At 38.4% G+C, this 26,582-nt stretch overlaps 1 protein-coding gene across 4 annotated transcripts in view; it reads right to left on the reverse strand.

Annotated features, from left to right (window-relative positions):
* Nucleotides 1-241: 241 nt before the first annotated feature.
* MANEA (mannosidase endo-alpha) overlaps nt 242-26,582 on the reverse strand; it is a 117,809-nt gene continuing 91,468 nt past the window's right edge. For 2 of the 4 annotated variants that reach the window (XM_060167904.1, XM_060167903.1), the window contains 2 exons: nt 1,365-1,506; nt 242-592 (listed from right to left, as the gene is read on the reverse strand). In XM_060167904.1, coding sequence (XP_060023887.1) covers nt 467-592; nt 1,365-1,506 — 268 coding nt within the window. In that variant the 3' untranslated portion in view covers nt 242-466. Of the gene's footprint in view, nt 593-1,364; nt 1,507-13,683; nt 14,472-26,582 lie in introns of those variants that run through there. The other 2 variants (XM_060167905.1, XM_060167908.1) reach the window with 2 other exon arrangements.

A 26,582-nucleotide genomic window follows, 5' to 3' on the forward strand; every position in this document is an offset into this window, starting at 1 on the left:
GCAGTGCAGCTCCAGCTTAGCGGTAAAGCAAATGAATGAGAAGAGGAGTGATGCGGGGAACAAAAAAGAGGTAAAAGTGATGCTGATGTGGAGAAGGTTAAATAGGAAGAAATGAATGGGAGGTTGAAAACAGGAAAATTGTATTCAGAGCAGTGTTGGGTGGAATGCTGGAAAAATAATAGGGATAGAATGTTCTTGTGTTTCAGAAGAAACAATGCTAATAACATTACAAATTTCAAAGATTTTATTTTTTATAAATTAATTTATTTTTGGCTATGTTGGGTCTTCCGTTGCTGCGCACGAGCTTTCTCTAGTTGCGGCGAGCGGGGGCTACTCTTCGTTTCTGTACGAGGGATTCTCATTGTGGTGGCTTCTCGTTGCAGAGCACAGGCTCTAGGCACGCGGGCTTCAGTAGTTGCAGCACGCAGGCTCAGTAGTTAGGGCTTGCGGGCTCTAGAGCGCAGGCTCAGTAGTTGTGGTGCAGGGGCTTAGTTGCTCCGTGGCATGTGGGATCTTCCCGGATCAGGGCTCGAACCCGTGTCCCCCGAATTGGCAGGCAGATTCTTAACCACCGCACCATCAGGGAAGCTCCCTCAAAGATTTGGTAAATAAAAGAAAGTAGATTAATTTCACTGAAAAACGAGTGAGAGAGGAACCAATATCAAGCAGCTGACATTAATAGACATAATCACCTATTTTTTTTCCTGTCTCTCTAGTGCCCCTGCTCACATAATAAACAATAGTAGGAACTAAGGGGTTATTTTAATTCTATAACAATGCCTCATCTTTGAATGATCTGAGTGGTTTTCATTATAAACTTTTGATGTAAATTTTAATAGGCTGAACATACACAGCCTTAGGAAAGTTAATTTGTTTCTAAGGAATCCTTTAATAGCTATTACAAAAACTAAGAAAAAACGGACCTAAAGTAAAAGATTAAAGCTGATTTAACTATGTCTCAGAAAATGCAAGCTAACTGAAAATACAAAATGCCTCAATGCATGGAAATTGTTGTCATAAAATTAAATTATTTTAGGGGATATGCATTCAGAGAGTGGTAAATAATGCTATTCACTCATAAGAATATACTTTAAACTGGAAAAAGAATTACAGACACCTCCTATTAAGAGAGATAGCCTCTTTGTTCCTGCAATATAGACACACTAAATGATAGAAAATCACAATACAGTCAGCAAGTCTGAAAACTCACAAGGTCATGTCTACATAATGATAGTAGTAGGATCTAGGTTCAAAAATTATATTGTGCCCATGTTGCCTATTCTCACTCTATTACAAAATAATGTAACTGAAACAGATGAACAGATTTTTATCTGTGGTTTCCTGGAATTAGAAGAGTTTGGTACCTCATCACACTCACAAGTAGATAAATTCAGCAGAAACACATGTTCACTTCCACTGCAGTTCAGAGGCATAAAGAGCATGTCAACCCTGATTTCTCTCTCTGTGATCTGTTTTCCCTCAGAGGCCTCTACTCCCACGAGGCAGCTGAAAGAAAGAAAACTAAATTTACCCAATTCAGTAATCTTGAGTTAATAATGTTAAACCACTCTTTAAGTAATTCATGTCTTCGGAATACAAATATTTTTTTCCAGATTTCTATCTCTTCTCTTTCGAGAGAGGGCAATGACTTAGGCAATCTCTTGTCAGCAAAAGAGATTCAGTCTGAGACCCACATGGAATCCTTTTTGTCCTCCAGGATCTTGGCTGTGTAGGGCCTTGGACTCGTCAGCTCTCTGGTCTGGTGAGGTGTGACTGACAGTATTTCGCTCCCTGTGTGTCATGTGCTGGCAGCCACTGCTGAAGACTCTGGCTGCAGATACTTGTCCTGGGTCTTCACGTTCCTATCTGCAGTAGCTCCATCACGGACTTGCAGGTTTTACAAACTACCTACTGTCCCTCTTATCACATCTGCCTCCCTCACAGGGGATGCAGGGACTCCCAGAGCCTCTGACAAGTAAAGGCCTAGAGGAATGAACATGAATGTCTACCTGCCTCTGGCCACCACCTCGGAGCCACGTTTATACCACATTGGATCCAGAGAATTTTCCCAGGGGTTTGCAGCCTCAATGACACAGTTCCCATGGAATTATGCCACTTGCCACAGTGTTTCCCAGCTCTAACCTACACGTATGGATGTTTCTCAAAACCCTCAGCTTAAAGTTTTGGTACTGAGTGGGAATAGAAGAAAGAAGTTTTGACCCTGAAACTACTTCATCTTATCTACCTTAGGAGAATAAGTCTTATGACCTAATCATCATAGGCAGATGGAATGTCTTCTCTGCAATATAAAAGGAAATCTATGGCTGGAGTCTATAAGGTTTATTTCTTCATGTACTAAAAGAATTTAGAAGATTCATATCTCTTTAAAAAAAGCTTAGATATCTAGATAATTGTTTTTCATCAAAATACTATTTTAAACATCACAAACTGAGTACAGCCGTTAATTCTTTTATTCTCTTTGCATTCCTGCTATGTCAACTCTTAGTCTCCACATACAAATCCAAAGGGACACCTTGCTTCTGACAGACTAGCGAGACAATCCTGAACACATTACAGAAAAAGAAAAAAAAATGCCTTAAAATATGTCAAAATATTAGATTCATTACATTGAAAAAGGAAATTGTAGGATTAGGGTGGAATTTATTTGAATTTGGAATCTATTATCTACCAATTTCTTCTGGACTTTCCACTAACTTCTTTTGAATTAAGAAAACCAAGCAGGGCTCACATCTTATCACTTCCCTATTATCTATGCATTTCTCAGGCCAAATCTGGAATTGAGTCTCTATGTAACATGAGTTATTCTTGAGAACATGTAACTCTGGGATGATACACTAATGATACAGTGAAAATAAACAAATTTTAACACTCAGTTTTTTGATGTGCAGAAGGATTTCATTAAAGTCCATCTATTAATTGTCTACATTTCTTTGATACTCTTCTTATAGAAATCTAGTCTCCTTAGTTTCTCATATGTCTATATTTTCTTTATCCATCACCTTCACCCTAAATTTGGCCCTTGTAACCTATACTGGTCATACATGTTTTTCAGTCTGTTCAGTATGATTTCTGTATTAGTTATCAATAGCTCTGTCACTTTCACCACATGCTATTTGTCAGAAGCAGATTATTAAGTCCAGCCCACACTTAAGGGGGAAGGGAAGATTAAACTCTACCTCTTGAAGGGAAGAAAATCACATAATTTGTGGTTATATTGTAAACCACAACACCTTCCTACAGGGAACTACTCTTCTGCCATAATAATGCATCTGACTTTCATAGTCCTGTCCTGGACCCAGGGGTTAACATGTGATTGGACTAAGCCAATGACCTTCATGCACTGGACAATGGTGGTCCATTCCAGGGTCGACTACTGAAGATCTTTCGCTCTTCAACCCAAGAGATACATCTTATCTGTCATAATCCCTTTATAAGTACACTCTCTGCTCTCCCGAATCTGTATATTTGCTCACCAGATTTTCTCTGCCTGAAATACATTTCTAAATTATTTCCCCATCTCACTACATCTTCTTAATCTTTGTATATAAAATCCTGATACATCTTTGAGTTCTAGCTCAAAGCCTACCTCATGTGAAAGTTTTCTGTATTAAGAATATCTCGCTCCATTTTCCCATACTCTTAGCCTACCTTTTACTTCAGTCATTGCCTTAGCAACCAGCTTCACACAGGTATGACCTGATAGCACCTTCCCTTAGCTGTAACAGTTATTTTTTACTTTCTGTCCCAAGCTTCTCTGATAAAGGACACCTATGGGAACCAATCTGGCCACTTATTCATGTGTAATCTGGAAGTATTAGGGAGTTAATGTCCCAATGGACAACTATTGATCAGTGGAGAGAGGATAGCTGTTATTAAGTTCTGATCTTTTTTGTCCCTCAGGCAGGCAGTTCTGGGGCACAACCTTCATGGCTCCACAAAAGGTCCAGGTAGAATCAAGCCAAGTTTTTACCAGTGGTGACCAATTCAAGAATGTAGTCTGGATTTAGCTTTTCCTCCTTAACTATTTCACTCTGCCTCATCTGCCACTCCTCTTCCCTGGGATTATTTCTGCCTACTTGCAACAGTTGCAGCCTCTGTTTCCAGGTGGATACCTTGAGTATGACATTTTCCCTGACAATCGATAGAAAACAATCACTTCTTTCTTCTCTATCAGAGTAGGCCTTTTATGTTGCTCTTATTATGTCTCCTTGTACTTGTCTGTAAGATTCTTTAAAGTGGAAACTATGTGCAATTCATCTGCATAACCGTGATGCCTACCCCAGGGTTTTCCACATCATAGGCTTTCAAACATTTCTTGAATGAAGACATAACTTTTAAATTTCTTAAAAGTAGATGATATAGCGGAATACATAAGCCTGTTGTCTGCAAAACCAGATAAGTATCTTCCTTGTGAAATGTGCCCATAAACATTTGGTCAATGATACAAATCAAATTCAGATTTAAAATTAAATTCTCAAAGGAGATGCAAACTGTGCCAATTTGAGTTTTTGGAGGCCTCTCTTCTGGAAGATTAGAGCCATAGATTTATGGGTAACTTTCAGGAACTTTATGGACTTATGAAGCCCAAAGCATCTTGGGAGGATCACCTGAGGCTGTATCTATATGACATCAGGAAAATAATAACTTAGCAAATAATCAGATTAATATAAAATGAAAAATATTATGTTAAAATAGAAAGCAGTCCCATCATTTCCCTTTGTCTTTATAATGTTCTGCAGTAACGAGGGAGACGTCCTTGTAAAACATCCTGTTTATCTATTGGTTGATCATTCCCTAAATTTCCACAAAGTTAGCAGTTTTCAGTTTAAAGGATTATAAGGTACAGTTGTTCTCCCTGTTCCCACTTGACTTTGTTAAAATTAATTTCCCACACATAGCAACCAAAATATTTCTAAATGTACATCAAATCATATTATCACCCTGCTTAAAGCAGGGGATGTTAGAACAAATCCACCTCCTTATCTTGACCTAAACAACCTTGCGTGTTCTGACCCTTACTTGCCTATCCCACTTTCATACCATACTTAGTCTTGGTTACTGTGCTAGTCACAAGTCCTTTGCTCTCTAACATTCCACCTCTTATTTAGGGGTCTCTACCCTACTTCCCTCTATCTGGAGTACTCTTCTATCTTTTTGTATGTCTGAGTCCTTATCATCTTCAGTTTCAGCTCAGTGTTACCTCCTTAGAATAATTCTTCCCTGACAACCACATCTAAAGAAACCAGACTTGACCACTTTTTTCACAGCACGTTTTACATGCTGACATTAAATTATATGTTCATTTGTTTATTATCAGCTTTCCTTGTCTCTCTCTGCCCCGACCAGGTCCATGTAAGCTAAGGATCTGTCTTCTGCATGCATTACTAAATCCCTAGTGACCTGACCATAGAAGGTCGTATTCAATAAATCTCTGTTGAATGAATGAATGAGAAGAAGTCTAGCATGGTCGGAAAAGCATGGGGCTTTGGAGACAGACGGACTCACTTTGAATATCAGCCTGACTGCCCACTAGCTATCTACCATGGGCAACTTACTTGACCTCGCTGTGCCTCAGTAAAATGCAAATGATAGAAGGACCAGTCTCATAAAATTGTTATGTTAAATGCTAAAAAAAAAAAAAAAAGATTAAATGCTTAGAACACAGTCCAGCATAATAAGCACTCAATAAGCATTAGTTATTATCAGGCAGGATGATTTTTCAAAAATGGAAAAAGAGCAGCATAGTCTTATTTAATGAGATGAAAGCTGCCTGAATCTCTACCACTCATTTTTAAAGTGAGGGACTCTAGTATTTGGAGGGGAGAGAGGAGAGTCACAGTAGATATTCTTTGCTTTCTTATGTAGAAAGAGAAATTTTAAAACTTCTCCTTCATTTTGGTCCCTGAAAAAACTGGCCATGATCATGTGGTGACTTAGAAATGGCTAAGAAAAATGTCTAGGAGGCAGTGATTGACCTTCATGGAATACGGCACCATAATGACGTGAAAGATTCTCCGAAAGAAAGGGCAAGGTGGATAAATGCTAGAATTTCCTAACATTAACTCATGGAAAGATTGGGTAGTTTTTCAAAAGAGGCTTTGTACAGATGAAAAACAATTTTAAACCAGAAGCAATGGATAAGCTAAACAGCAAGTGTTGAACAGCAAGATGAAATGAGTACTAGAAAATGACAGATTCTATGAATCTGAGTTATAGTGTATACATTTTGAAATTATACACACACACATACATACTCATTTAAAATGGTTGTGAATAGCATTTAAAAAAAAATACTGTGAAGAAATTCACCAAGTTATGCCATGTCTGACACCAAGGAAGTGGTCCTCAAACTTGTGTGGACAAAAGAATCACATGGTGATATTACACAATTACAGACCTGGAGTCTTTAAAGCCAAAGAGTCTGATTCAGTAGGGTTGAGTGGGCCTAGAATCTGCATTTTAAAATCTTGTTCAATGATTAATTATATGACAAGCTGTATGAGGACTAAATTTAAATAACACTCTACGTCCTAAAGATTTGTCAAACTGGTAGTTACGACAAATCAAGAAGGAGCCTTCATAGGGTCATTTCACAGGAGAGTAAGGCTCCTAGATTTCAGACTGCATGGAAAGAAGGGAGTGAATCATTGAAAATACAAATGCCATTAGTTATGATCTGAAAACCTGGTAAGCAACATTTGTTGTATTAACTGTTAACCAGAAAATGTTGAAACATTTTAGAGAATGCAAGCTCTGTATAATCAAAAAGTTTAGGGAAAAGGAATCTTACAAAGAAGACAACATTTCATATATTTTATTCTTCCATTCTCCTTAATTAATTCATTTCCAAATAGCTTAAATTATATCAAGTCAAATACCAGGCTGTCCCAACTGCTGACAAGCACCTTAATTTTATACCGATAAATGCACATAATCAAGGGAAATACGTTCCTATAGGAGCCTCAAGTGGCTTGAGCCAATTTGACTTTTAAAAAAGAATCTTCTTCCTATTGTGTGATTCCATCTACATGTTAAGTTCAGTGCCGAGCACAACAAATCTATGTTTTAGAGCTCAGGATTGTCCTTGCCCTTGGTGGAGGGGCAGTAGTGCCTGAGGATGGGGGTCTGGGGAGGATGAGGGGGCTTTGGTGGCACTGATAGTGATCTGGGAGCTGGATGTACAAAAGTTTAAATTCACTGAGCTATGTACTTAGGACATGTACTTTCTAAAATAATTTTTTAAAATTTTAGAATAGCTTTAGATTTACAGAAAGACTGTGGAGGTCATACAGAGATTTCCCACATACTTCACATCCAGTTTTCCCTATTATTAAGACCTTACATTTGCCACAGTTTACTCAGATTTCCTTAGTTTTTGCTTATTGCCCTTTTTCTGTTTCAGGACTACATCTAGGATTCCACATTACATTTAGATGTCATGTCTCCTTAGTGGTGACCGTTTCTCAGAGTTTTCTGAGTTTTGATAACCTTGACAGTTTTGAAGAATACTGGTCAGGTATTGTGCAGAATGTCCGTCAACTAGGATTTGTCTGATATTTTTCTCATGATTAGACTGGGTCATGGGTTATAGGGAGGGAGTGCCAGCATCACATCAGATCAAGAGTCTATACCATCAACATGACATGTCACTAGATGTTGACCTTCACCGCCTGCCTAAGATAGTGATTGTCAGATTTCTCCTCTGAAAAGTTCCTTTTTTCTCTCCCTTTCTATACTGTGCTCTATGAAAGGAAGTCGCTGTGTGCAGCTCATACTTAATAAGTGGGAAGTTATTCACTACCTATCTGAGGTTGAAATACCTGCATAAAATATTTAGAATTCTTCTGCACAGGAGATTTGTCCATGTTCCTCTGTTTATTCTATCATTTAATTATATCAACAAGAACTCATAAATATATTATACTTTGAATTAAACATAATATTGCTTTATTATGTTGCTCAAATTCTTCCAACTTCAGCCTTTGCAAGGCATTTTAGTTGGTTTCTGTGCCTTTTTGGCACACTCTTACATTGTCTTTTGGTTTTTGCTGCATTTGTTCATTTGCTTGATTGTTTTGGTAAGCATTGCCTTCCTTTCTGGCACCGCAAAATGCCCTAGGCTAATCTTATCTATTTTCTGCCCTTAGCCCAGAATCAGACATTCTGTTAAGGAGCAACTGGTTCTTTGTATAGGACAATGGTAACACCAAGGTCTGGGCGATGTGGTTATAGCTACTAGCATGTTGTTGATTCTAAGCCCTTTAGGCTGACAGACCAAGAAAATACATGGATGTATGTACTAAGCCTGTGTATGTACATATATCTGTGCTTCTGTATGTCATCACCTATATCTATAAAGCTGAATATGAATTAACACAGATGTAGCAAACTTGAACCCATTACTCCATGGATTCTTCTAGCATCTTCCCCTTGCTTATCTGTTATCTCCCACTCGAACAATGAGAAACCTGGTTCCCACTGTATGCCATTCATTAATTTAAATGTTCAATTCCAGTAGACAGTTGGCCCTCCATATCCACGGGATTCACACCCATGAATTCAAAATATTCAAAATATTTCTCAGGTGAAAATACTTGAAAAAAGATTCCAGAAAGTTCCAAAAACCCAAAACTTGAAATTGCCATGTGCCAGCAACTATTTATGTAGTATTTACATTGTATTTATACCTATTTACGTAGTGTTTACATTGTATTAAGTATTACAAGTAATACAGAGATGATTTAAAGTATACAGGAGGTTGTCCATAGGTTATACGCAAATACTATGCCATTTTATATAAGGGACTAAAGCATTCACAGATTTTGGTATCCGTAGGGGTTCTTGGAACCAAGTGCCCCACGGACAGGGAGGGACAACTGTACATGTAAATTTTTATGAGGATTGTTAACAAGTTCTGCTGTGTGAAACAATTTTATCAACTAGGGAACAGTGCTTATAAGCAATTTCTTTTGCCTTTAGTCATACAGACTCCCCCCATTTCCAGAATTGCTTCAGTCCGCACCTTCTACTCCATCCCCCTTCAGTGAGGTTGCTTGATAGATTTAGATAATTTTGGCCACACTCTGCATTCTATCCTGTGGTATCCTTTTAAATGATTTTTTTAAAATTTGCATACATAAAGGTTCACTCTGTGCTGTAAATTTCTGTGGGTTCTAACAAATACATAGCTTCATTTGTCCATCACTGCAGTATCATAGTGAACAGTTTTGCCTTCTCAAAATTCCCATCCTCTGTACTTCAAAGATTCATCCTTCCCCTGCTACCACTGAACCCCCTGGAAGTCACTGATCTGCTTATTGTCTCTATAGTTTTGCCCTTTCCAGAATGTCCTATAATGGGAAGCATATGTATGTAGAGTTTTCAGACTGGCTTCTTTCATTTAGCAATATGCATTTGAGATGAATCCATGTGTTTGTATGGCTTGGTCCTTCATTGCTTTTTTAAATTGTTGTATAGTACTCCATTGTATGGATGTAAAACAGCTTGTCTAACCATTTACCTATTAAGGGACATCTTGGTTACTTCCAATCTTTGGTAATTGTGATTGAAGCTGCTATAAAAAATGTGTGTGTGGGCTTTTGTGTGGACATATGTTTTTAAGTCATTTGGGTAAATATCTAAGAGCTTGATGGCTGACTCACATGTTAAGATTATGTTCAGCTTTGTAAGAAACTGCCAAACTGTTTTCCAAAGTAGCTGTATCATTTTGCATTCCCTCCAGTAATGAATAAGAGTTCTTGTTGTTTAACATTCTCACCAGCATTTGTGAATGTCTCTGTTTGGATTTTAACGATTCTCATATGTATATAGTGGTATCTCATTGTAGTTTTAATTTGCATTTCCCTAATTACATATGATATTGAGCATCTTTTCATATACTTACTTGCTATCACTATATCTTCTCTGATGAGGTATTCAGCTCTTGTGCCCATTATTTACTGATTTAACTTCTTTTTGTATTTTAACAATTCTCTGTGTATTTTGGATATGTCCTTTATCATATATGTGTTTTGCAAATATTTTCTTACAGACTGTGTCTTGTTTTTCATTTTCTTAATATTATGTTTTGTGGAAAAGTTTTAAATTTTATTAAAGACCAACTTACCAATTTTTTTCTTTTATAGGTTAAGTTTTTTGTGTGAGAATGTATAATGGAGAGGAAAGGCAGAAGTTGGGGGTAGGTTGCACATGGCATACTCTCCAATTCTTAGGTGCCATAATGTTTGAGGCTCAATCCTGTAACATGGATTTTATGCTAAAGGAAAGACAAAGTAACTTGATTTGATTATATAAACTAAAGTTACTTTGTTCTTATGCAAATTTTACTTCAGCAATTGATACCAGGAGATTGCTGATGGCCAGATTCATAGATGGCTCCTTGGAAACCATAGCACAGTTATAAGAAAGGCAGGCGGGTGGGCATGGCTGACATTTTAAAAACTAAATTCATTATACAGCTAATTCTAAAGTTGAAGTACTCTCCCTTGGGCTGGACTTCAGTTTTTGTTAATTAAAAACCCATTTATCTAAACTGTATTAGGTTTCCCTCAAACCTGAAACGTGAACACCAGCAAGTGATATTGATATGGTTCTAAAGCCCAGGCTGCATAGGAATTGGCGAGTTATTTTTCATTGTCAGAAATGCCCTTAACCCAGATCTCTCTATGAAGAAAATAAGTACATAATAGAGTAAAAAATAAAGCCCAACGTTGTTCTCTGAGCATATGGATACTTTTTAGAGGCAATGAAACATCACTGTATTGATAAATCCTTATCGTAAATTATTTTGCAGTAGATATCTGGGAGCAGTAAAATAATATGATAAACGAAAGTTCTGATGCCAGAGTACATGGGCTTCTATCCCAGCTCCAAAACTAACTGGATAGCGATCTTGCACAAGTTATTTAATCTCAGTTTCTTAACCTGTATGTAATCATAGTGGGTCTAATGTCAGCTATGCTCACAAGGACATACCTCACTGGTTTAATTTAGCACTGCTTTGGCCAGGAGTGAGGTTTTTTTCTTCAGCCATATTTCTATCAGGATGCTCAAATTTCCTACCATGTCTTCAAGGGGGAGCTTATAAACTTCGAACTGTGGAAGACCAGGTTGGTGGGGGATTCATGATCCACTGCAGTTCCATCTTGGATGACTCTCCAAACCACCCAGTCTCTCCTTTAGGTTTTAAATGTCATATCATTTTTTCCTCTCATTTCGACGGGCCTATTTGATTTATTTATTGTTTAATTTAATTTTTATTTTATATTATAGTTGATTTACAATGTTGTGTTAGTTTCACATGTATAGCAATGTGACTCAGTTATACATATATCTGTTCTTTTTCAGATTCTTTTCCCATATAGGTTATTATAGAATATTGAGTAGAGTTCCCTGTGCTCTATAATAGGTCCTTGCTGATTATCTATTTTATATATAGTAGTGTGTATATGTTAATCCCAAACTCCTAATTTATCAACACATTTCCCTTTTGGTAACCATAAGTTTGTTTTCAAAGTCTGTGAGTCTGTTTCTGTTTTGTAAATAAGTTCATTTGTATCATTTTTTTAGATTCCACATATAAGTGATATAATATGATATTTGTCTTTGTCTGACTTACTTCACTTAGTATGATCATCTCTAGGCCCATCCATGTTGCTACAAATGGCATTATTTCATTTTTTATGGCTCAGTAATATTCCATTGTATATATATACCACATCTTCTTTATCCATTCATCAGTTGATGGACATTTAGGTTGCTTCCATGTCTTGGCTATTGCAAACAGTGCTGCAGTGAACATTGGGGTACTTTTCAAATTATGGTTTTCTCTGGATATATGCCCAGTAGTGGGATTGCTGGATAATATGGTAGTTCTATTTTTAGTTTTTTAAGGAACCTCCATAGTGGCTACCAATTTACATTCCCACCAACAGTATAGAAGGGTTCCCTTTTCTCTACCTGCTCTCCAGAATTTATTGTTTATAGAATTTTGATGATGGCCACTCTGACTGGTGTGAGGTGATGCTCATTGTAGTTTTTTTTTTTTTTTTTTTTTTTTTTTTGGCAGTACGGGGGCTTCTCACTGCTGTGGCCTCTCCCGTTGCGGAGCACAGGCTCTGGACACGCAGGCTCAGCAGCCATGGCTCACGGGCACAGCCGCTCCGTGGCATGTGGGATCTTCCCGGACCGGGGCATGAACCCGTGTCCCCTGCATCGGCAGGCGGACTCTCAACCACTGCGCCACCGGGGAAGCCCTCATTGTAGTTTTGATTTGCATTTCTCTAATAATTAGCAGTGTTGAGCATTTTTTCATGTGCTTTTTGGCCATCTGTATGTCTTCTTTGGAGAAATGTCTATTTCTATCTTCTGCCCATTTTTTGATTGGATTGTTTGTTTTTTTGATATTGAGCTGCATGAGCTATTTGTATATTTTGCAGCTTAATTCTCTGTCATTGCTTTGTTTGAAAATATTTTCTCCCATCCTGCGTCTTTTCATTTTGTTTATGGTTTCCTTTGCTGTGCAAAAGCTTTTAATTAGGTCCCATTTGTTTATTTTTGTTTTTATTTTCATTACTGTAGAAGGTGGATCAAAAAAGATATTGCTGCATTGTATGTCAAAGAGTGTTCTGCCTGTGTTTTCTTCTAAGAGTTTTTGTTTGTTTGTTTGTTTTTGCGGTACGAGGGCCTCTCACTGCTGTGGCCTCTCCTGTTGTGGAGCACAGGCTCCAGACACGCAGGGTCAGCAGCCATGGCTCACGGGCCCAGCTGCTCCACGGCATGTGGGATCTTACCGGACCGGGGCATGAACCTGTGTCCCCTGCATCGGCAGGCAGACTCAACCACTGCGCCATCAGGGAAGCCCCACCTCTAAGAGTTTTATAGTGTCCGGTCTTACATTTAGGTCTCTAATCCATTTTGAGTTTATTTTGTGTATGGTGTTAGAGAATGTTCTAATTTCTTTCTTTGACATGTAGTTGTCCAGTTTTCCCAGCACCACTTATTGATGACACTGTCTTTTCTCCATTGTACATTCTTGCCTCCTTTGTCATAGATTAATTGACCATAGGTTCATGGGTTTATGGTTCATAGGTTGCCTCCTTTGTCATAGATTAATTGACCATAGGTTCATTGGCTTTCTATCATGTTCCATTGATCTATGTTTCTGTTTCTGTACCAGTACCATAATGTTTTGCTTACTGTAGCTTTGTAGTGTAGTCTGAAGTTAGGGAGCCTGATTTCTCCAACTTTGTTTTTGTTTCTCAGGATTGCTTTGGCTATTCAGGGTCTTTTGTGTTTCCATACAAATTTTAAGCTTTAAAGCCTGTCTCTGAAAAGAAAATCATTTTCTTCCCCTTAGGTTGGCTGTTTCTTTCAATTTTTTTTTTCCTTTAGTGTAAGATAGATGGAGGGAAAATAGCCCTTGGGGTACAAGTGCAAGAAAAGAGGGATAGAGAATTAGAGAATTAACTAGATTAATTAATACTTCAGGATATAATTCCATCATACATATAATACCATAAGCCCAGTGCCTGGCATTAGTAAGAGGGTAGAAACAGATTTATGTTATTTTCTAATCATAATCACCAGTATTATGATGACTGTCTTAGTTCAAGCTGCTATAACAAAATATTACAGATTGGGTAGCTTATAAACAACAGAAGTTTATTTCTAGAGTTCTGGAAACTGGAAGTTGGAGATAAAAGAGCCAGCATGGTTGGTGAGGGCTCTCTTTTGGATCACAGACTCTCATGTGTCCTCACATGGCAGAAGTAGCAAGGGAGCTCGCTGAGAATTCTTATGAGAGCACTATCCCCTTCACAAGAGTTTCACCTGCATGACCCAAGCACCTCCCAAAGACCCCACCTCCTAATACCCTCATCTTTGGGCATTAGGTTTTCAACATATGAATTTGGGGAGACACAAACATTCAGACCATAGAAATGACTCATAAAGTTTCACTAATTTGGAGTTTAGAAAAGATTACAAATAAGAATTTCTGACTAGAGAGACAAGAAAAAAGTAAAAGGGAAAGCCATTTTAATCACTTGAAATAGCAACAAATAATAGAGACCTAAAGAAAGAGTGAACCAAGAGGTGAAGAAAAGGAATCAGAATTTTCCTGAATGCTTTCTTTGACTGGCTCGTACTTCACTCTCAATAGCAGCATCTTGATCTCAGATCTAGGAAAGAAAAAATCAGTCCTGCTCAGGTACCAATATATTTTTTGGCAAGTGCCAACAGAATGTTTTTTAATGAACAGCACGATAGGTAACACACATCTCTCCTGCATCAGTCTCGACTCTACGTGTTGATCTCTTCACAGCCTCAGTGCTCCAGATGGGGCCAAGACAAGGGCTACCGCAGGAACCAGGCTGGGTGACCTCTAACTTGTTTCCTTTTCTGTTCAGCAGAAATGATTACCAAGTCACCTGGGGTAAACAAATTTAATAAATAGGCAGGAAACTCTCACACTATTAGCTAATGTTTATTAACCAGAAGAATAATGTATTTAAGATATTGATTTCAACTTAAGGATTTAATCAATTTGAGAAGTTGCTTTCTATTTCTTAAGCCATACTTGGGTCAGTTTTACATGTTGCATCCAGAAGCTAGAGTTTTCCTTTTATTAAAACAAGCCGTCAAGCCCACTCCTTTTCCTTCCATTTCTTTGAAATTCTAGGATATTTTCTGAAGCACTCTGAGGCTACAGTGACCTAATTATAATTTTTAAAATTTGTTTTCACTAAACATGCAGATGTTTAGCACTGAACCTTAGCTTGATTTTTTACATAATAGTCTGTTTGCATATGCTTCACATGTTAAGTATTATACTGCTATTCTCTTTGCTATAATTAAAGTTAGCACTTCATTATAAAATCCTAGTTTTTAAGTTTTATAGCATGACAGTAAGTATTCCATGAAGCTAATACTAACCTACCCAATTATTTGCATTTCCTTTTTATATATTGAGATATACATGTGTATGTGTTTCTGTATTTGCGTGTGTGTGTGTGTGTGTATTTTCGCTAAGCTTGGGAATGGTAAAAAGTTTGGAAAGTTCTGTATTTTGGTTTTGTTTTCATTTCTTAGCCTCAAGTTGAAGTTTACTCCAGTTTTACAATGATTGAACAGTTTCATTAACACTTGTTTTGTCATTGCTACAAGCAGTTTGGGTTACATATATTTGAAGCTACATTTTCTGTATCAAAACCTTTGATGTTAAATCATCTCTACTATCTCATGATTTGTGTGAGTTCTGAATAATCCAACTATTTCTGAGTGGTCTTCTTGCAATGGAAATGAACCTTACCAGAACTTTGCTAAGGGCTAACACCAGTATTGACTCAACCAATCTTACTAACTTTAGAGACTCAAGGGGAACTCCAAAGCACAGATACCAGTTACCTTCTAAAACATAAACCATGTCTAGTTTCTCTTCCAAATCCATCTTTACTAACTTTGAAGAAAATACTCTAAAAAGCAGTTGTGACAATATGGATTGGTTGTCAAGAGACCCGAGTTCTACCTGGCAGTCTGTCCAGGTATAAGTCTCTTAGCTTTTCTGGTATTTGGTTTATAATATAAGGGTTTGCATGAGATCATTTATAGGGTCTTCTTTCAAAATTATGAGATTCTGAGAGCTGAAATTTCAATGTCAAAAGACCCATGTCCAAATCCCAAATCTACTCTGACAGACTACCTACTGGCTATTAACCTCCTTCGGGTTAGGCTTTCCATCTGTGAAACAAGGGAGAGTATCTGATATCCATAGGCTTTTCCAGGTCACGTTAAGGATTATAGATTACTAGATTCATATATAGTAGCAGCAAAATAAAGAATAAAACTGCACATGATGACACATTGAATATATGCATTATGTTCTCCTTCCTAAAATCCCATTAAATGACACCAAAATGATGTTTATAAGGTAGAAAATGACAGAAACAATGAGAACGGGCAACAAAATTTGGAAGCTGGAAAGCAGAGGCACAAGGAGGGACTGACTTGGTACACCCAAGAAAACTGAACCCAAAGCTAACAGTGGGGAAAGCAGAGGAACAATTATATTTATACCACGGAAACTTCAAAAGGCTCCAGAATTTAATAGTTGACTCTGGAAATAGGGTGAAAATAGGGCTATCCAAGGCTGACTGAAAATCTCTTCAGGTACTGGTAGACCTCTGCATACCTTCCCACTTTTGCAACCGGGCAATGACGCTTCCTTTATCCAGATAGTGATTGAAGTTTTAAGTTTTTGGATTGGGTCAAACTGAGGGTTTCTGGACTGGGGGACAGCAGACCAAGGTGAAAGTTGGGATCCATATAGAAAAGAGGGAGGAAGTAAAAATGTACACACTGATTGTTGAGTCCTCCAACTTTCTTCACACTTGGCCCCTAGAATGCTAGCAGCTAGGCAGGTGGTTGAAAGAATCTTTTCCAAGTAGCCTGGATCATAGGAAAATCCAAATCATACTGACAGGAAGTTTCTCAATAAATGGTCCAGATGAACATCTCACATTAAAAATACACTCAATATGTCCTACTCAGATGTTCCTATCAGGTTTTTATTGCCCATTCTGTGATATGAGTGGACAGCCAAGGGTAATCTGACATTTGAGGAGTGCATTTAATATGAAAGACAAGGCCAAAAAGGAACACAAAAACTGAGTGAAAAAATAGCTTGGAGAAAACAGAGGCTAGACAATGAGGAAAAAATCAAGATAACTTCTTCATGCTCAACTCTATAAACATTAAAAAAATAAAATAAAACCAAATTAAGAAAAAAGCAAGGTGACAAAGAATGATCAAAAAGATTTGGAAAGATAAGGAGGAAGTGTAGGGATGGAAGAATGTGAAGGAGGAGAAGGAGGGGCATAGGGGAAGGAGAGAGGAGACTACTTTCTGGGTAATGTAGTAAACGGAGCCAAATTTCAATCAACCAATGCCCAGAAAGAAAACTTTCTATGTTAATTGACTATTTCACTTCTTTCATTAATGCGAAGAAATCAAAAAACAGTATAACCAAGTAGGTACATTTCAGGCTCAAGGAATATTCAAAGAAACTCCTAAAGTAAGAACTGATAACGAACTTTTATTTAAAGACCTGTTTTTGTCATGGTTATTTGGACTCATGGTCTCAATTTGCCACTCAATTTTGCTAGCAGAATTCTGGCTACAGTGAAACAATCATGCTGAATTCTTTCTTCTTTGCTTGTTTTGGAACTGATCCAGAAGAAGACCCCAAACAACCCTTTTGTATATCTAGAGGTCCTCTGGGGGACTTGCAGCGGAAATCCTAGAGACTAGAGCTACACCCACATTGGGGAAACCACCGATTTACCCCTTGTCCTTTCTAGAACTCTGTGGTGAAGGGCGTGTTGGATGTGAAGCAGCATCTGATGTTGGCAGATCTGTCTGAGACAACAGTACGGTCATCAGATGGAGAGAAGAGGCTCACTCTGTGGTCTGGGACCCCACTGGGGAGCTTCTGACTGTGCTCCTGAAAGGAAATTCATGCGTACATGGATCCATGTGTTTGATCTTCCTCCTTGGGGCATCATTATCCAGGAGAAACAGGAGCCAGGCCCAGCTCATCACTTTCTGTCCTTTCTACAGAACAGGGCCCTGCTCAGTGTGTGCCATCCGCAGGCCCAGTTGCCCACTTTTCTCTCTGCTTTGTCAATGACCAGTTTCTATGTTTTAGCCCAGTGCTTGACCAGACTCAGGAGCCCCCAGCTGGGGGAGGAGACCATGCTGTGTAAAGTAGCCCCTCTGCTTTGTGAAGTAGATTTGACAGCCAGTAGAAGAGGCAGGACACAGCTCTTCTAATATATTTTGTGGAAAAAGAAATCAATGTGCTTCCTGTGTGTGTTTCTCTGGCACTGCTTTTTGATGAGTATGCAGGAGAGTAATTATTCATTTTTAGAACACCAGTTTTAATTGATGAGATTTTATCTTCTATTTTTAGTTGTGGAAATACTATTTAATCGTATAGTCATCCCTAATATCCCTTCTTGTTCCAGTATTCCCTACTTACTTGACAAAGGTGGAAGAGATTGTCACACTTCAATGGAGGATCCTTCATAAGCTGAAAGTGCTAGTTTGAGAAAGCTGACAGTTGAGAAACCACGCTGCGTTTCCATGGAAATGACTTGCAGTTTTAAGAAAAACTCTTAGGTTTTAACCTCAAATTCAAGAAGCACAGCATTACACATTCTAAATGGAGAAGAGGAATGGAAGAAATGTTAATTTGAAGGCACAGAATGATTGTTTTCTGCAAATTTAAAACTTTATCCTAAAGTTATATTTGTGTGTGTATAGTTTACCAATAGTGTGCACAAATTTGATTTTGTCAGCGGTCCAGGCGCATTGAAAATGAAGCATTTTTAGTAAGGGGCTCTCATCTTCATTTTTAGGGGGAATTTGAGAAAACCATTTAAAAGGAAGAGTACAATGAAGGGATAGTTTTGTGATTATGTACAATGGGTTATGAAAGTTTGGCATAGACTCATCTCTGTGGAAGCATGACACTATTCCTAGGTACTAAATGGCAAATTGTGTGTTAAACCTATGAGGATGGGCAGGTGTGTGAGAAGTATGTTAAACAAAGACTCAGAATAAGTGAGTAGAAGTCTTTTGTAATATTTTCAATGAAAAATAAATGGGAGGCAAAGGAAAAGCTTTGTGACAATTTCAGAAACATTCATGGGTACGTTGGCACATATAAAGAGGAAGTTGGAAGGAGGTAAGAGGTATTGCCAGTCAGGACAAAGAAAAAGTCTTTAAAAAGTTTTGAAAAATCTTTTTGATCTTTTCACCTTCTGGGGAAGGTCAAAGCTAACTAGAGGATTACTGATTAGGGAATGAATCTTACAAAATGTTCTAACCAATTATTTTTCCTCAGTGAAAATCCTGGAGAAGGAAAGGATCAATTGATGAGAATTTCTTAAAAGCCTGGATAAATCGTGCTATGAAATTTAAATGAAGGGTTATTTTAAATGAATCATGGTAGTCAGGGACAAGGAGAATGGAGACAAAACCCCCTATTGCCCAGAAGGAAAAAAATGAACCTATCAGATATGTGATAAGGTCATTTATACATAAATAGCTACAAATAAATTATAGCACATAGGTGATGAATCTGTTGTATAACAGCAAATTCTTCATCAAGATACAAACATTTTAATGGAAAACTGCCTTTTCTATAACTCAACCAGTGGTGATATTTTGATATTTTCATTTTCATGATTTGCTGATGTGCTCATGCTTCATTTCTCCCCGGTGAACCTGTCTGCATTGTGAAACAGCAGTGAGTAAACAAAGGACCCACTAGGACACGGAACTTACATTCCAGAAAGGATGACAGACTCTAAATACAGCTAGGGAACCTTGTCTCTTGTGAAAGAGCCTTGAAGAAAAATGAAGCCGTGCAAGGGAGGAGAAAGAGAGATGGCTGCTATTTTACATAGTATTCTCGGGGAAGGAATTCTGAGGAATTTCTGAGGAAACTCCATACTTTTCTCCATGGCGGCTCTACCAACTTACACCACCCCACCCCCCAATACTGTAAGAGGTTCCCTTTTCTCCACGTTCCCTCTAGCATGTGTTGTTTGTAGACTTTAAATGATGGCCATTGTGACTGTTGGGAGGTGATAGATAACCTCGTTGTAGTTGTGATTGGCATTTCTCTAATAATTAGCGATGTTTTTATGTTCCTTTTTGGACAGAGGGGGCCCATGAAATGTACCTGTGGAAACTGGTGTCTTGAAAGTCGGCCCTGTTTTGAATTCATTTGCGATCACCCACTCCAGGACATTTCTTGAGGCCTTGTGAATATGAAGTGTCCATAAGCACCGTTTTTTTTTGTTTTTGTTTTGTTTTTCCATGCCCGTCTCTGGGGTATGCGCTGTTAACCGCGGCTCGAGCCTCGCGCCCGTCTCTGGAGCTCCTTTTTTTTTTACATCTTTATTGGAGTATAATTGCTTTACAATGGTGTGTTAGTTTCTGCTTTATAACAAAGTGAATCAGTTATACATATACATATGTTCCCATATCTCCTCTTGTCATTATGGGATGTGGCCACAGGGCAGCAGCATTTCTTCATGCCCAGATTTGGTTCCTGGAGCAACCAGAGCCTTAGCCGAAGTGGTGTTCCTGGGTTGGAAATTAGGGTGGAATATGCCAGCACAGACATCCAAACGTTTGTGTCTCATTACTTCTCCACTGTTACACGTCACCACCCCCAGACGCATCCCAACACCTGCAACAGCTCGATCCTGAGGGTCCTGTCGAACATAGGTGGGGCGGCGACTCTAAGGAAAAAGGCTGCAGGTGGGAAGCCCACCATCAGGAGACGGGGACCCCAGGGGACTTTTCAGAGCTCTTCCAGCCCAGGGGGTCCACCATCCTTGGGTGTCCTCGGCCTGCTTTAGCCATAGGAGGGCCCGCCTGGGTCTGGAGACGGTGGTGCCCTCCACAGGGGACGAGGCACTCCAGGTCCAAGGCGGGTCTCGTGTGCTGCCACATCCTCCCCAGCTCCCTCAGCCCCACGGCGGTCCAGCCTTGGGACCCAGCCTGCTCAGGCTCCAGGGATGTGACCACAGCCTAGGTCCCCGAGGCCTGAGGAGAATATAGAAGGCATTTCTTTTCTGTTTTTTTTTGAAACTCTATTTTCATTTTATATGGGAGTATAGTTTATTTTCAACGTTGTGTTTGTTTTAGGTGTACAGCAATGTGATTCGGTTACACATATACATATATCCATTCTTTTTCGGATTCCTTTCCCATATAGGTTATGACAGTGTTGAGTCGAGTTTCCTGTGCTCTACAGTGGGTCCTGGTTGATTATCTGTTATACACACACACACACACACACACACACACACACACACACACACACACACACACACACACACACACACACACACACACACACACACACACACACACACACACACACACACACACACACACACACACACACACACACACACACATGTTAGTGTGTATATGTTAATCCCAAACTCCTAATTTACCCCTCCCCGCCACATTTCCCGTTTGGTAACCATAAGTGTGTTTTCTATGTCTGTAGGTCTAGTTCGGTTTTGGAAATACATTCATGTGCATCCATTTTTAAACTTTACACATCCGTGGTATCAGATGATATTTGTCTTTTAAAATGAGGGTAACAGTGAGCCTTGCAGATGTCTTGTGGAGCATCATTCAAGGAAGGGGAAAGAGCAGGGACCAAGGAAGGAGGAACCTGAGGCATGCACCCACTTACATTCCCACCAACAGTGTACAGAGTGCTCCAGAGACAGCGAGAGGTCTGTGTGCCCGGGGTGGAGTGCACAAGGGAAGAGTGAGGGAAGAATGCAGGGCAGAAGGGAGGGCTAGATCATGCAGGCTTACATGCCTACCGTGTATACTTTGGATTTTATTCCTAGTGTTGAAAGGAGCTACTGGATGGTTTTAAGAAATAAAATATCATAATGTACTTTAACATGTTATAAAGGATCACTCAGTCAGCTGCAAAGGGGTGGATAAACGTTAAGGTTCAAAAAAAAAAAAAAAAAAAAAGGTGTGAGAAGGTACTGCCAGGGAAGAAAAAGATGGTGGCTAGAGCCAAAGTGGTCTTAGTGAATGGAATGAGAAAGTTTCGTATTGAGAACACATTTTGAAGATAGAATTGGCAGATTCTCTGCAAAGGAATGAGTGTGGTATGGGAAATAAAGAGAGGAATCAAGGTTGATTCCAAGGATTTTGGCATGAGGAACAGGAAGTATGCTGATTTCACTTCCTGGGAAAGCAAATGTTTGCGGGATGCAAGAAAGTAAGAGTTCAATTTTTTAGAAGTTAAACTTGAGTTACCTGTTAGAAATCCAAGTGCAGATTAGATATATGAGCCTAGAGTTCAGATGAAAAGTCAGGGCTATAGATATAGTTTGGGAAGTGATACACATGTCCATGAGACTTAGAGCCATGGAACTAGACAAGGTTGCCTAGGAAGGGGATGTGGTTAGAGAAGAGAAGATGTGCAAGGACAAAGCTCAGAGAATTGTAAGATTTAGTGGTTAAGAAAGGCAGAAGGATACAACAACGTTTTGAAAAGGAACAGTCATTGTTAGAAGGAAAACCGGAAGTGGGGGATATCACCAAAACTAGAAGAAAGTGCTTCAAGGAGGAGGAAAATCAACTGTGTCACTGCAGAGGGTTTGAATAAAATGGAGACTGGGAATTACATCTGAAATTTGTCAATTCGGAAGTCATTAGGGACCCAAATAGGAGCACTTTTAGTGGAGTGGGAGGGAAGAAAGACTAATTGGATCCAAAAGAGAATAGCAGAAGAAGTAGGTAAGAGAGTATAAACAACGCTTCTGAAATATTTCCTGTATCAGGGAACAAGGGTCTGTAACTAATGAGAGATGAAGTCCAGGGAAGTTTTTGTTGTGGTTTTATGATGGGAGTATCATACATGGACTTCTTTGCAAATGTGAACTATCCAGTAGAAAGGGGAAAAAATTAATGATGGTGAGGGGAAAATAATTACAGGAGAAAAGTCTTTGAGATGGAGAGAGGGGATTGAATTAAATGCACGAGTCAGAAGATCTTAGGAGCATGGTAAGTTCATCCATTTTAATAGGAGAGTCAGCTGAATAATCAAGAAAGAAAGGTAGGTAGATTGGAATACTTGCTGATGGATGTAGAAATTCTCTTCTGATGGCCTCTATTTCCTCAGTGAATTCCAGAGGCCACAGACAAAGAGTTGGGAATTCAAGCATGTATTAGCGGCATATTGTTGGATAACTTCACAATGTAGCAGCTTAAAGCAGTGATTTGTCATCTCCCAATTTCTGTGGGTCAGGAGTCTAAACATGGTTAATCTGGCCCTCTGAAAGGTTGCAATCAAGCTGTCAGCCAAAGCTATGTTCTTAAGACTTGACCGGGGAAGGATTCCCTTCCAAACTCATGTGATTGTTGGCAGAATTCAGACTTACAGACTGATGGATTCAGAGCCTTAGTTTCTTGCTGGCTGTTAGCTGGAGGTCACCCTCAGTTTTTTGCCACATATTCCAAATGAGGCAGCTTGCTTCATCAAAACCAGCAAGAGAGAGCGTCTTCTAGCAAAACAGACACTACAGTCTTGTATATCATAAGCACAGATGTGATGTCTAGGTCTAGTTGTTTTTGTAGTATTCTATTGGTTAGAATCAAGTCACAGTCCCCACCCACACTCAAGGGGAACAGATTACACAAGAACTTGAGTACCAGGAGGCTGGGAAAACTAGGGTTGTCTTAGAGTCTGCCAACTACAGGAAAGAATGGGAGCTTGAATAACAAAAGTTCAGTGCCATATGGAGCTAAATTGAGAAAGGATATGGGGTTTGGACTTCTTATCAGGGGGACCAACATAAACAGCAATATAGGACACAGTGTTAGTGGTAATGATGTTATCTTATGGAGAGATGGATGATTAAGTTGAAATGTAGACCCTTCTTGGATTTGGTTTAACGTAAAGTGGGGTGATTGGAGCACGGGAAGTCATAGTCATAGTGAAAGTAAGCCAAGCTCTGTCATCCTCCTCACAGTTCAGTTGAGAGGGAGCAGTACAGGAGCTAGGGGAAGGTGTTCTTTTCAGCAGCAGTTAGCTTTCAATATGGCATTATAGCACAATTAAATACACAAGGTCTAAAGTTATACAGGTCTGGGTTTAAATCCTGGTCCTATTCCTAGTTAGCTTTGCAACCCTAAGTAGGTTACTGTGTATCACTTATTTCAACTAATAGCATATAACTCCAGGAGGTATGTGCTACTATTATTTGCATTTTATGGATGAGGAAACTAAAAATGGAGTTAAAGATAGCTCCCTTACCCCACAGGATGTTCTGAAGGTTAATGAGACAACAAAGTTAAAGTACAACCATAGATACTCAGAAAATTTTAGCTGGAAATGCTGTCCTTATCTATGATAAACTGACATGCTTTAATCAAAATATATGTAGGGAGTGATGCAATTTCAACTATTATCTTATTTAGAGTTTGTAATTCATGAAAATATGTAATAGACCATTCATAGCCCATAAAGTTCAAGGCAGATTATAAACTATAAAATGTAAAAATTATTTTGGTGTTTACAATTTAAGAATTGAAAAGAAAATTTTAAAAGATATGTCATCCTACTTTTTTATTGAAGCATAGTTGATTTACAGTGTTGTGTTAATATCTGCTGTGCAGCAAAGTGATTTAGTTATACACATATATACATTCTTTTTCATATTCTTTTCCATTATGGTTTATCACAGGATATTGAATATAGTTCCCTGTGCTCTACAGTGGGACCTTGTTGTTCATCCATTCTGTATATAATAGTTTGCATCTGCTAATCCCAAACTCCCAATCCATCCCTCCCCTCCTCCCCCTCCCCCGTGGCAACCACAACTCTGTTCTGTCTGTGAGTCTGTTTCTGTTTTGTAGATAAGCTCATTTTATTTTATTTTTTTTAGATTCCACATATAAGTGATATCATATGATATTTGTCTTCCTCTTGCTGACTTAACTTCACTCAGTATGATAATCTCTAGGTCTATGCATGTTGCTGTAAATGGCATTATTACATTCTTTTTTATGGCTGAGTAGTATTCCATTGTATATGTACCACATCTTCTTTAACGATTCATATGTCAATAGACATTTAGGTTGCTTCCACATCTTGGCTATTGTGAATAGTGCTGCTATGAACATAGGGGTGCAGGTATATTTTTGAATTATAGTTTTGTCCAGATATATGCCTGGGAGTGGTACTGCTAGATCATATGGCAACTCTGTTTTTAGTTTTTTGAGGAACCTCCATACTGTTTTCCATAGTAGCTGCACCAACTTAAATTCCCACCAACAGTATAGGAGGGTTCCCTTTTCTCCACAACCTCTGCAGCATTTGTTATTTGTAGACTTTTTAATGATGGCCATTCTAACCTGTGTGAGGTTGTACCTCACTGTAGTTCTGACGGCATCCTACTTTGGATCCTTATAGTTCTGTCTGTAAGAAATCTGATCTGGAGAAATGTCATTTGTAACACTAAGCTTTTTTTTTTTTTTTTCCCTTTAATAAAGGAAGGAAGGAAACTAGGAAGGGAAGAAGAGGAAAGAAGGGGAAAAAGCAGAAAGCAAGGAAAGAATGAAGAGAAATAAAGTAAAAGATAAAAAGAGAAAGTTTTTAGAGTTTGAAAATGCATTTAAGCTTATTTCCAAAGTGCTTATCAATTTTTTTCGTGAAAGTGCCACTAACGAATTGTTAGCTCACTTGAAGCTAGTTGGGTAAAATAGGTTTTTCATATTCATAGTAGATAATAACTTATTTCCTAGAGCACAGTAATTACCATTAAGAAGGCATGATGCTTCTAAATGGTGAATAAAAACATATTTTCTAGACTTCTTGGAAATCTGTGCACAATAAAGAAGAAATATCTCAGCTTATAAATGCTTGGATTTATGCCTACAGAAGTTAAAAATTCAAAAAGACTGAAGTGTTACAGGGCATCATTAAAGAAAATCAGTATTTTCTCAGCTATCTTAATAAAGTATGATGCCAAAGTGCTAAGCAACAAAAGAACGGTGTCAATTAGTGAGAGATATCTTAATTAAAGAAACATTTTGGGTGTTTCATTAATGATAAAGCGATGACTGAGATCCATCTACATGGCACTATAATCACGTCTGCAGAAAAGCAGATATTATTTGAATAAAATGAATATTTTATAAGGGGTATTTATGAGAGGGAAAGTTTAAGAAGCTGTAGCATATAGAAAAAATCTATATCCATTGGTGTTAGATGTTACTAGATTTTGTGAGCAAATAAATCTGAAGTTCTCTTAAAACTGTCAGCTCATATAGGACTATTCATCCATCCTCAAAAATATTTACTTTCCCCCATAGAAATTAATATATATTTTTTGTAAAAATACCCTACTTCTACTCAGAAATAAAGCATTTGAAAAGCATCACACTAATGTGACTCAAAATTTTTTTTCTTTGCCTAAGTTGTATTCATGGAGAGGCCATCCACTAACCCATCCAAGAAGTTGTCACCAATACTATCTGATTCAGTGTTTCAGCCACAGTAGGGGAAATACTTGATTCCCAGAAGAAATTGTACATAACTGTATGTACTCAGCAATCACTGCTCCACTCAGGAGTTAGCAGCCCACAGGTAGTAGACTTACAGTCTTATAAAATAAGATTTTATAAAAATAAACTCAGAGTTATTTTTATCTTCTTAAGCCACATTTCTGTTTTACCCATTGGTCTCTAGTATATTGTTAATCTTAACCAAAGTTAGATGATTTCAGGCCTCAAATTATACCCCTTTGTAAGGAAATCCAATCCACAATAAATAAACTGTGTATTAGTTTGAGTTCTCAGAACACATGGCAAACATTTCAAAACCTACATATAATAAAACTTGTTTTCCTAAAAAAAAAAAAAAAGAAGAAAGGCATAGTGTGGAATTCAGCTGATGATTCAGTTATCAGATGTAAACTTGG

The sequence above is a fragment of the Lagenorhynchus albirostris genome, chromosome 12, assembly GCF_949774975.1.
Source record: "Lagenorhynchus albirostris chromosome 12, mLagAlb1.1, whole genome shotgun sequence".
In the NCBI taxonomy this organism is placed as follows: domain Eukaryota; kingdom Metazoa; phylum Chordata; class Mammalia; order Artiodactyla; family Delphinidae; genus Lagenorhynchus; species Lagenorhynchus albirostris.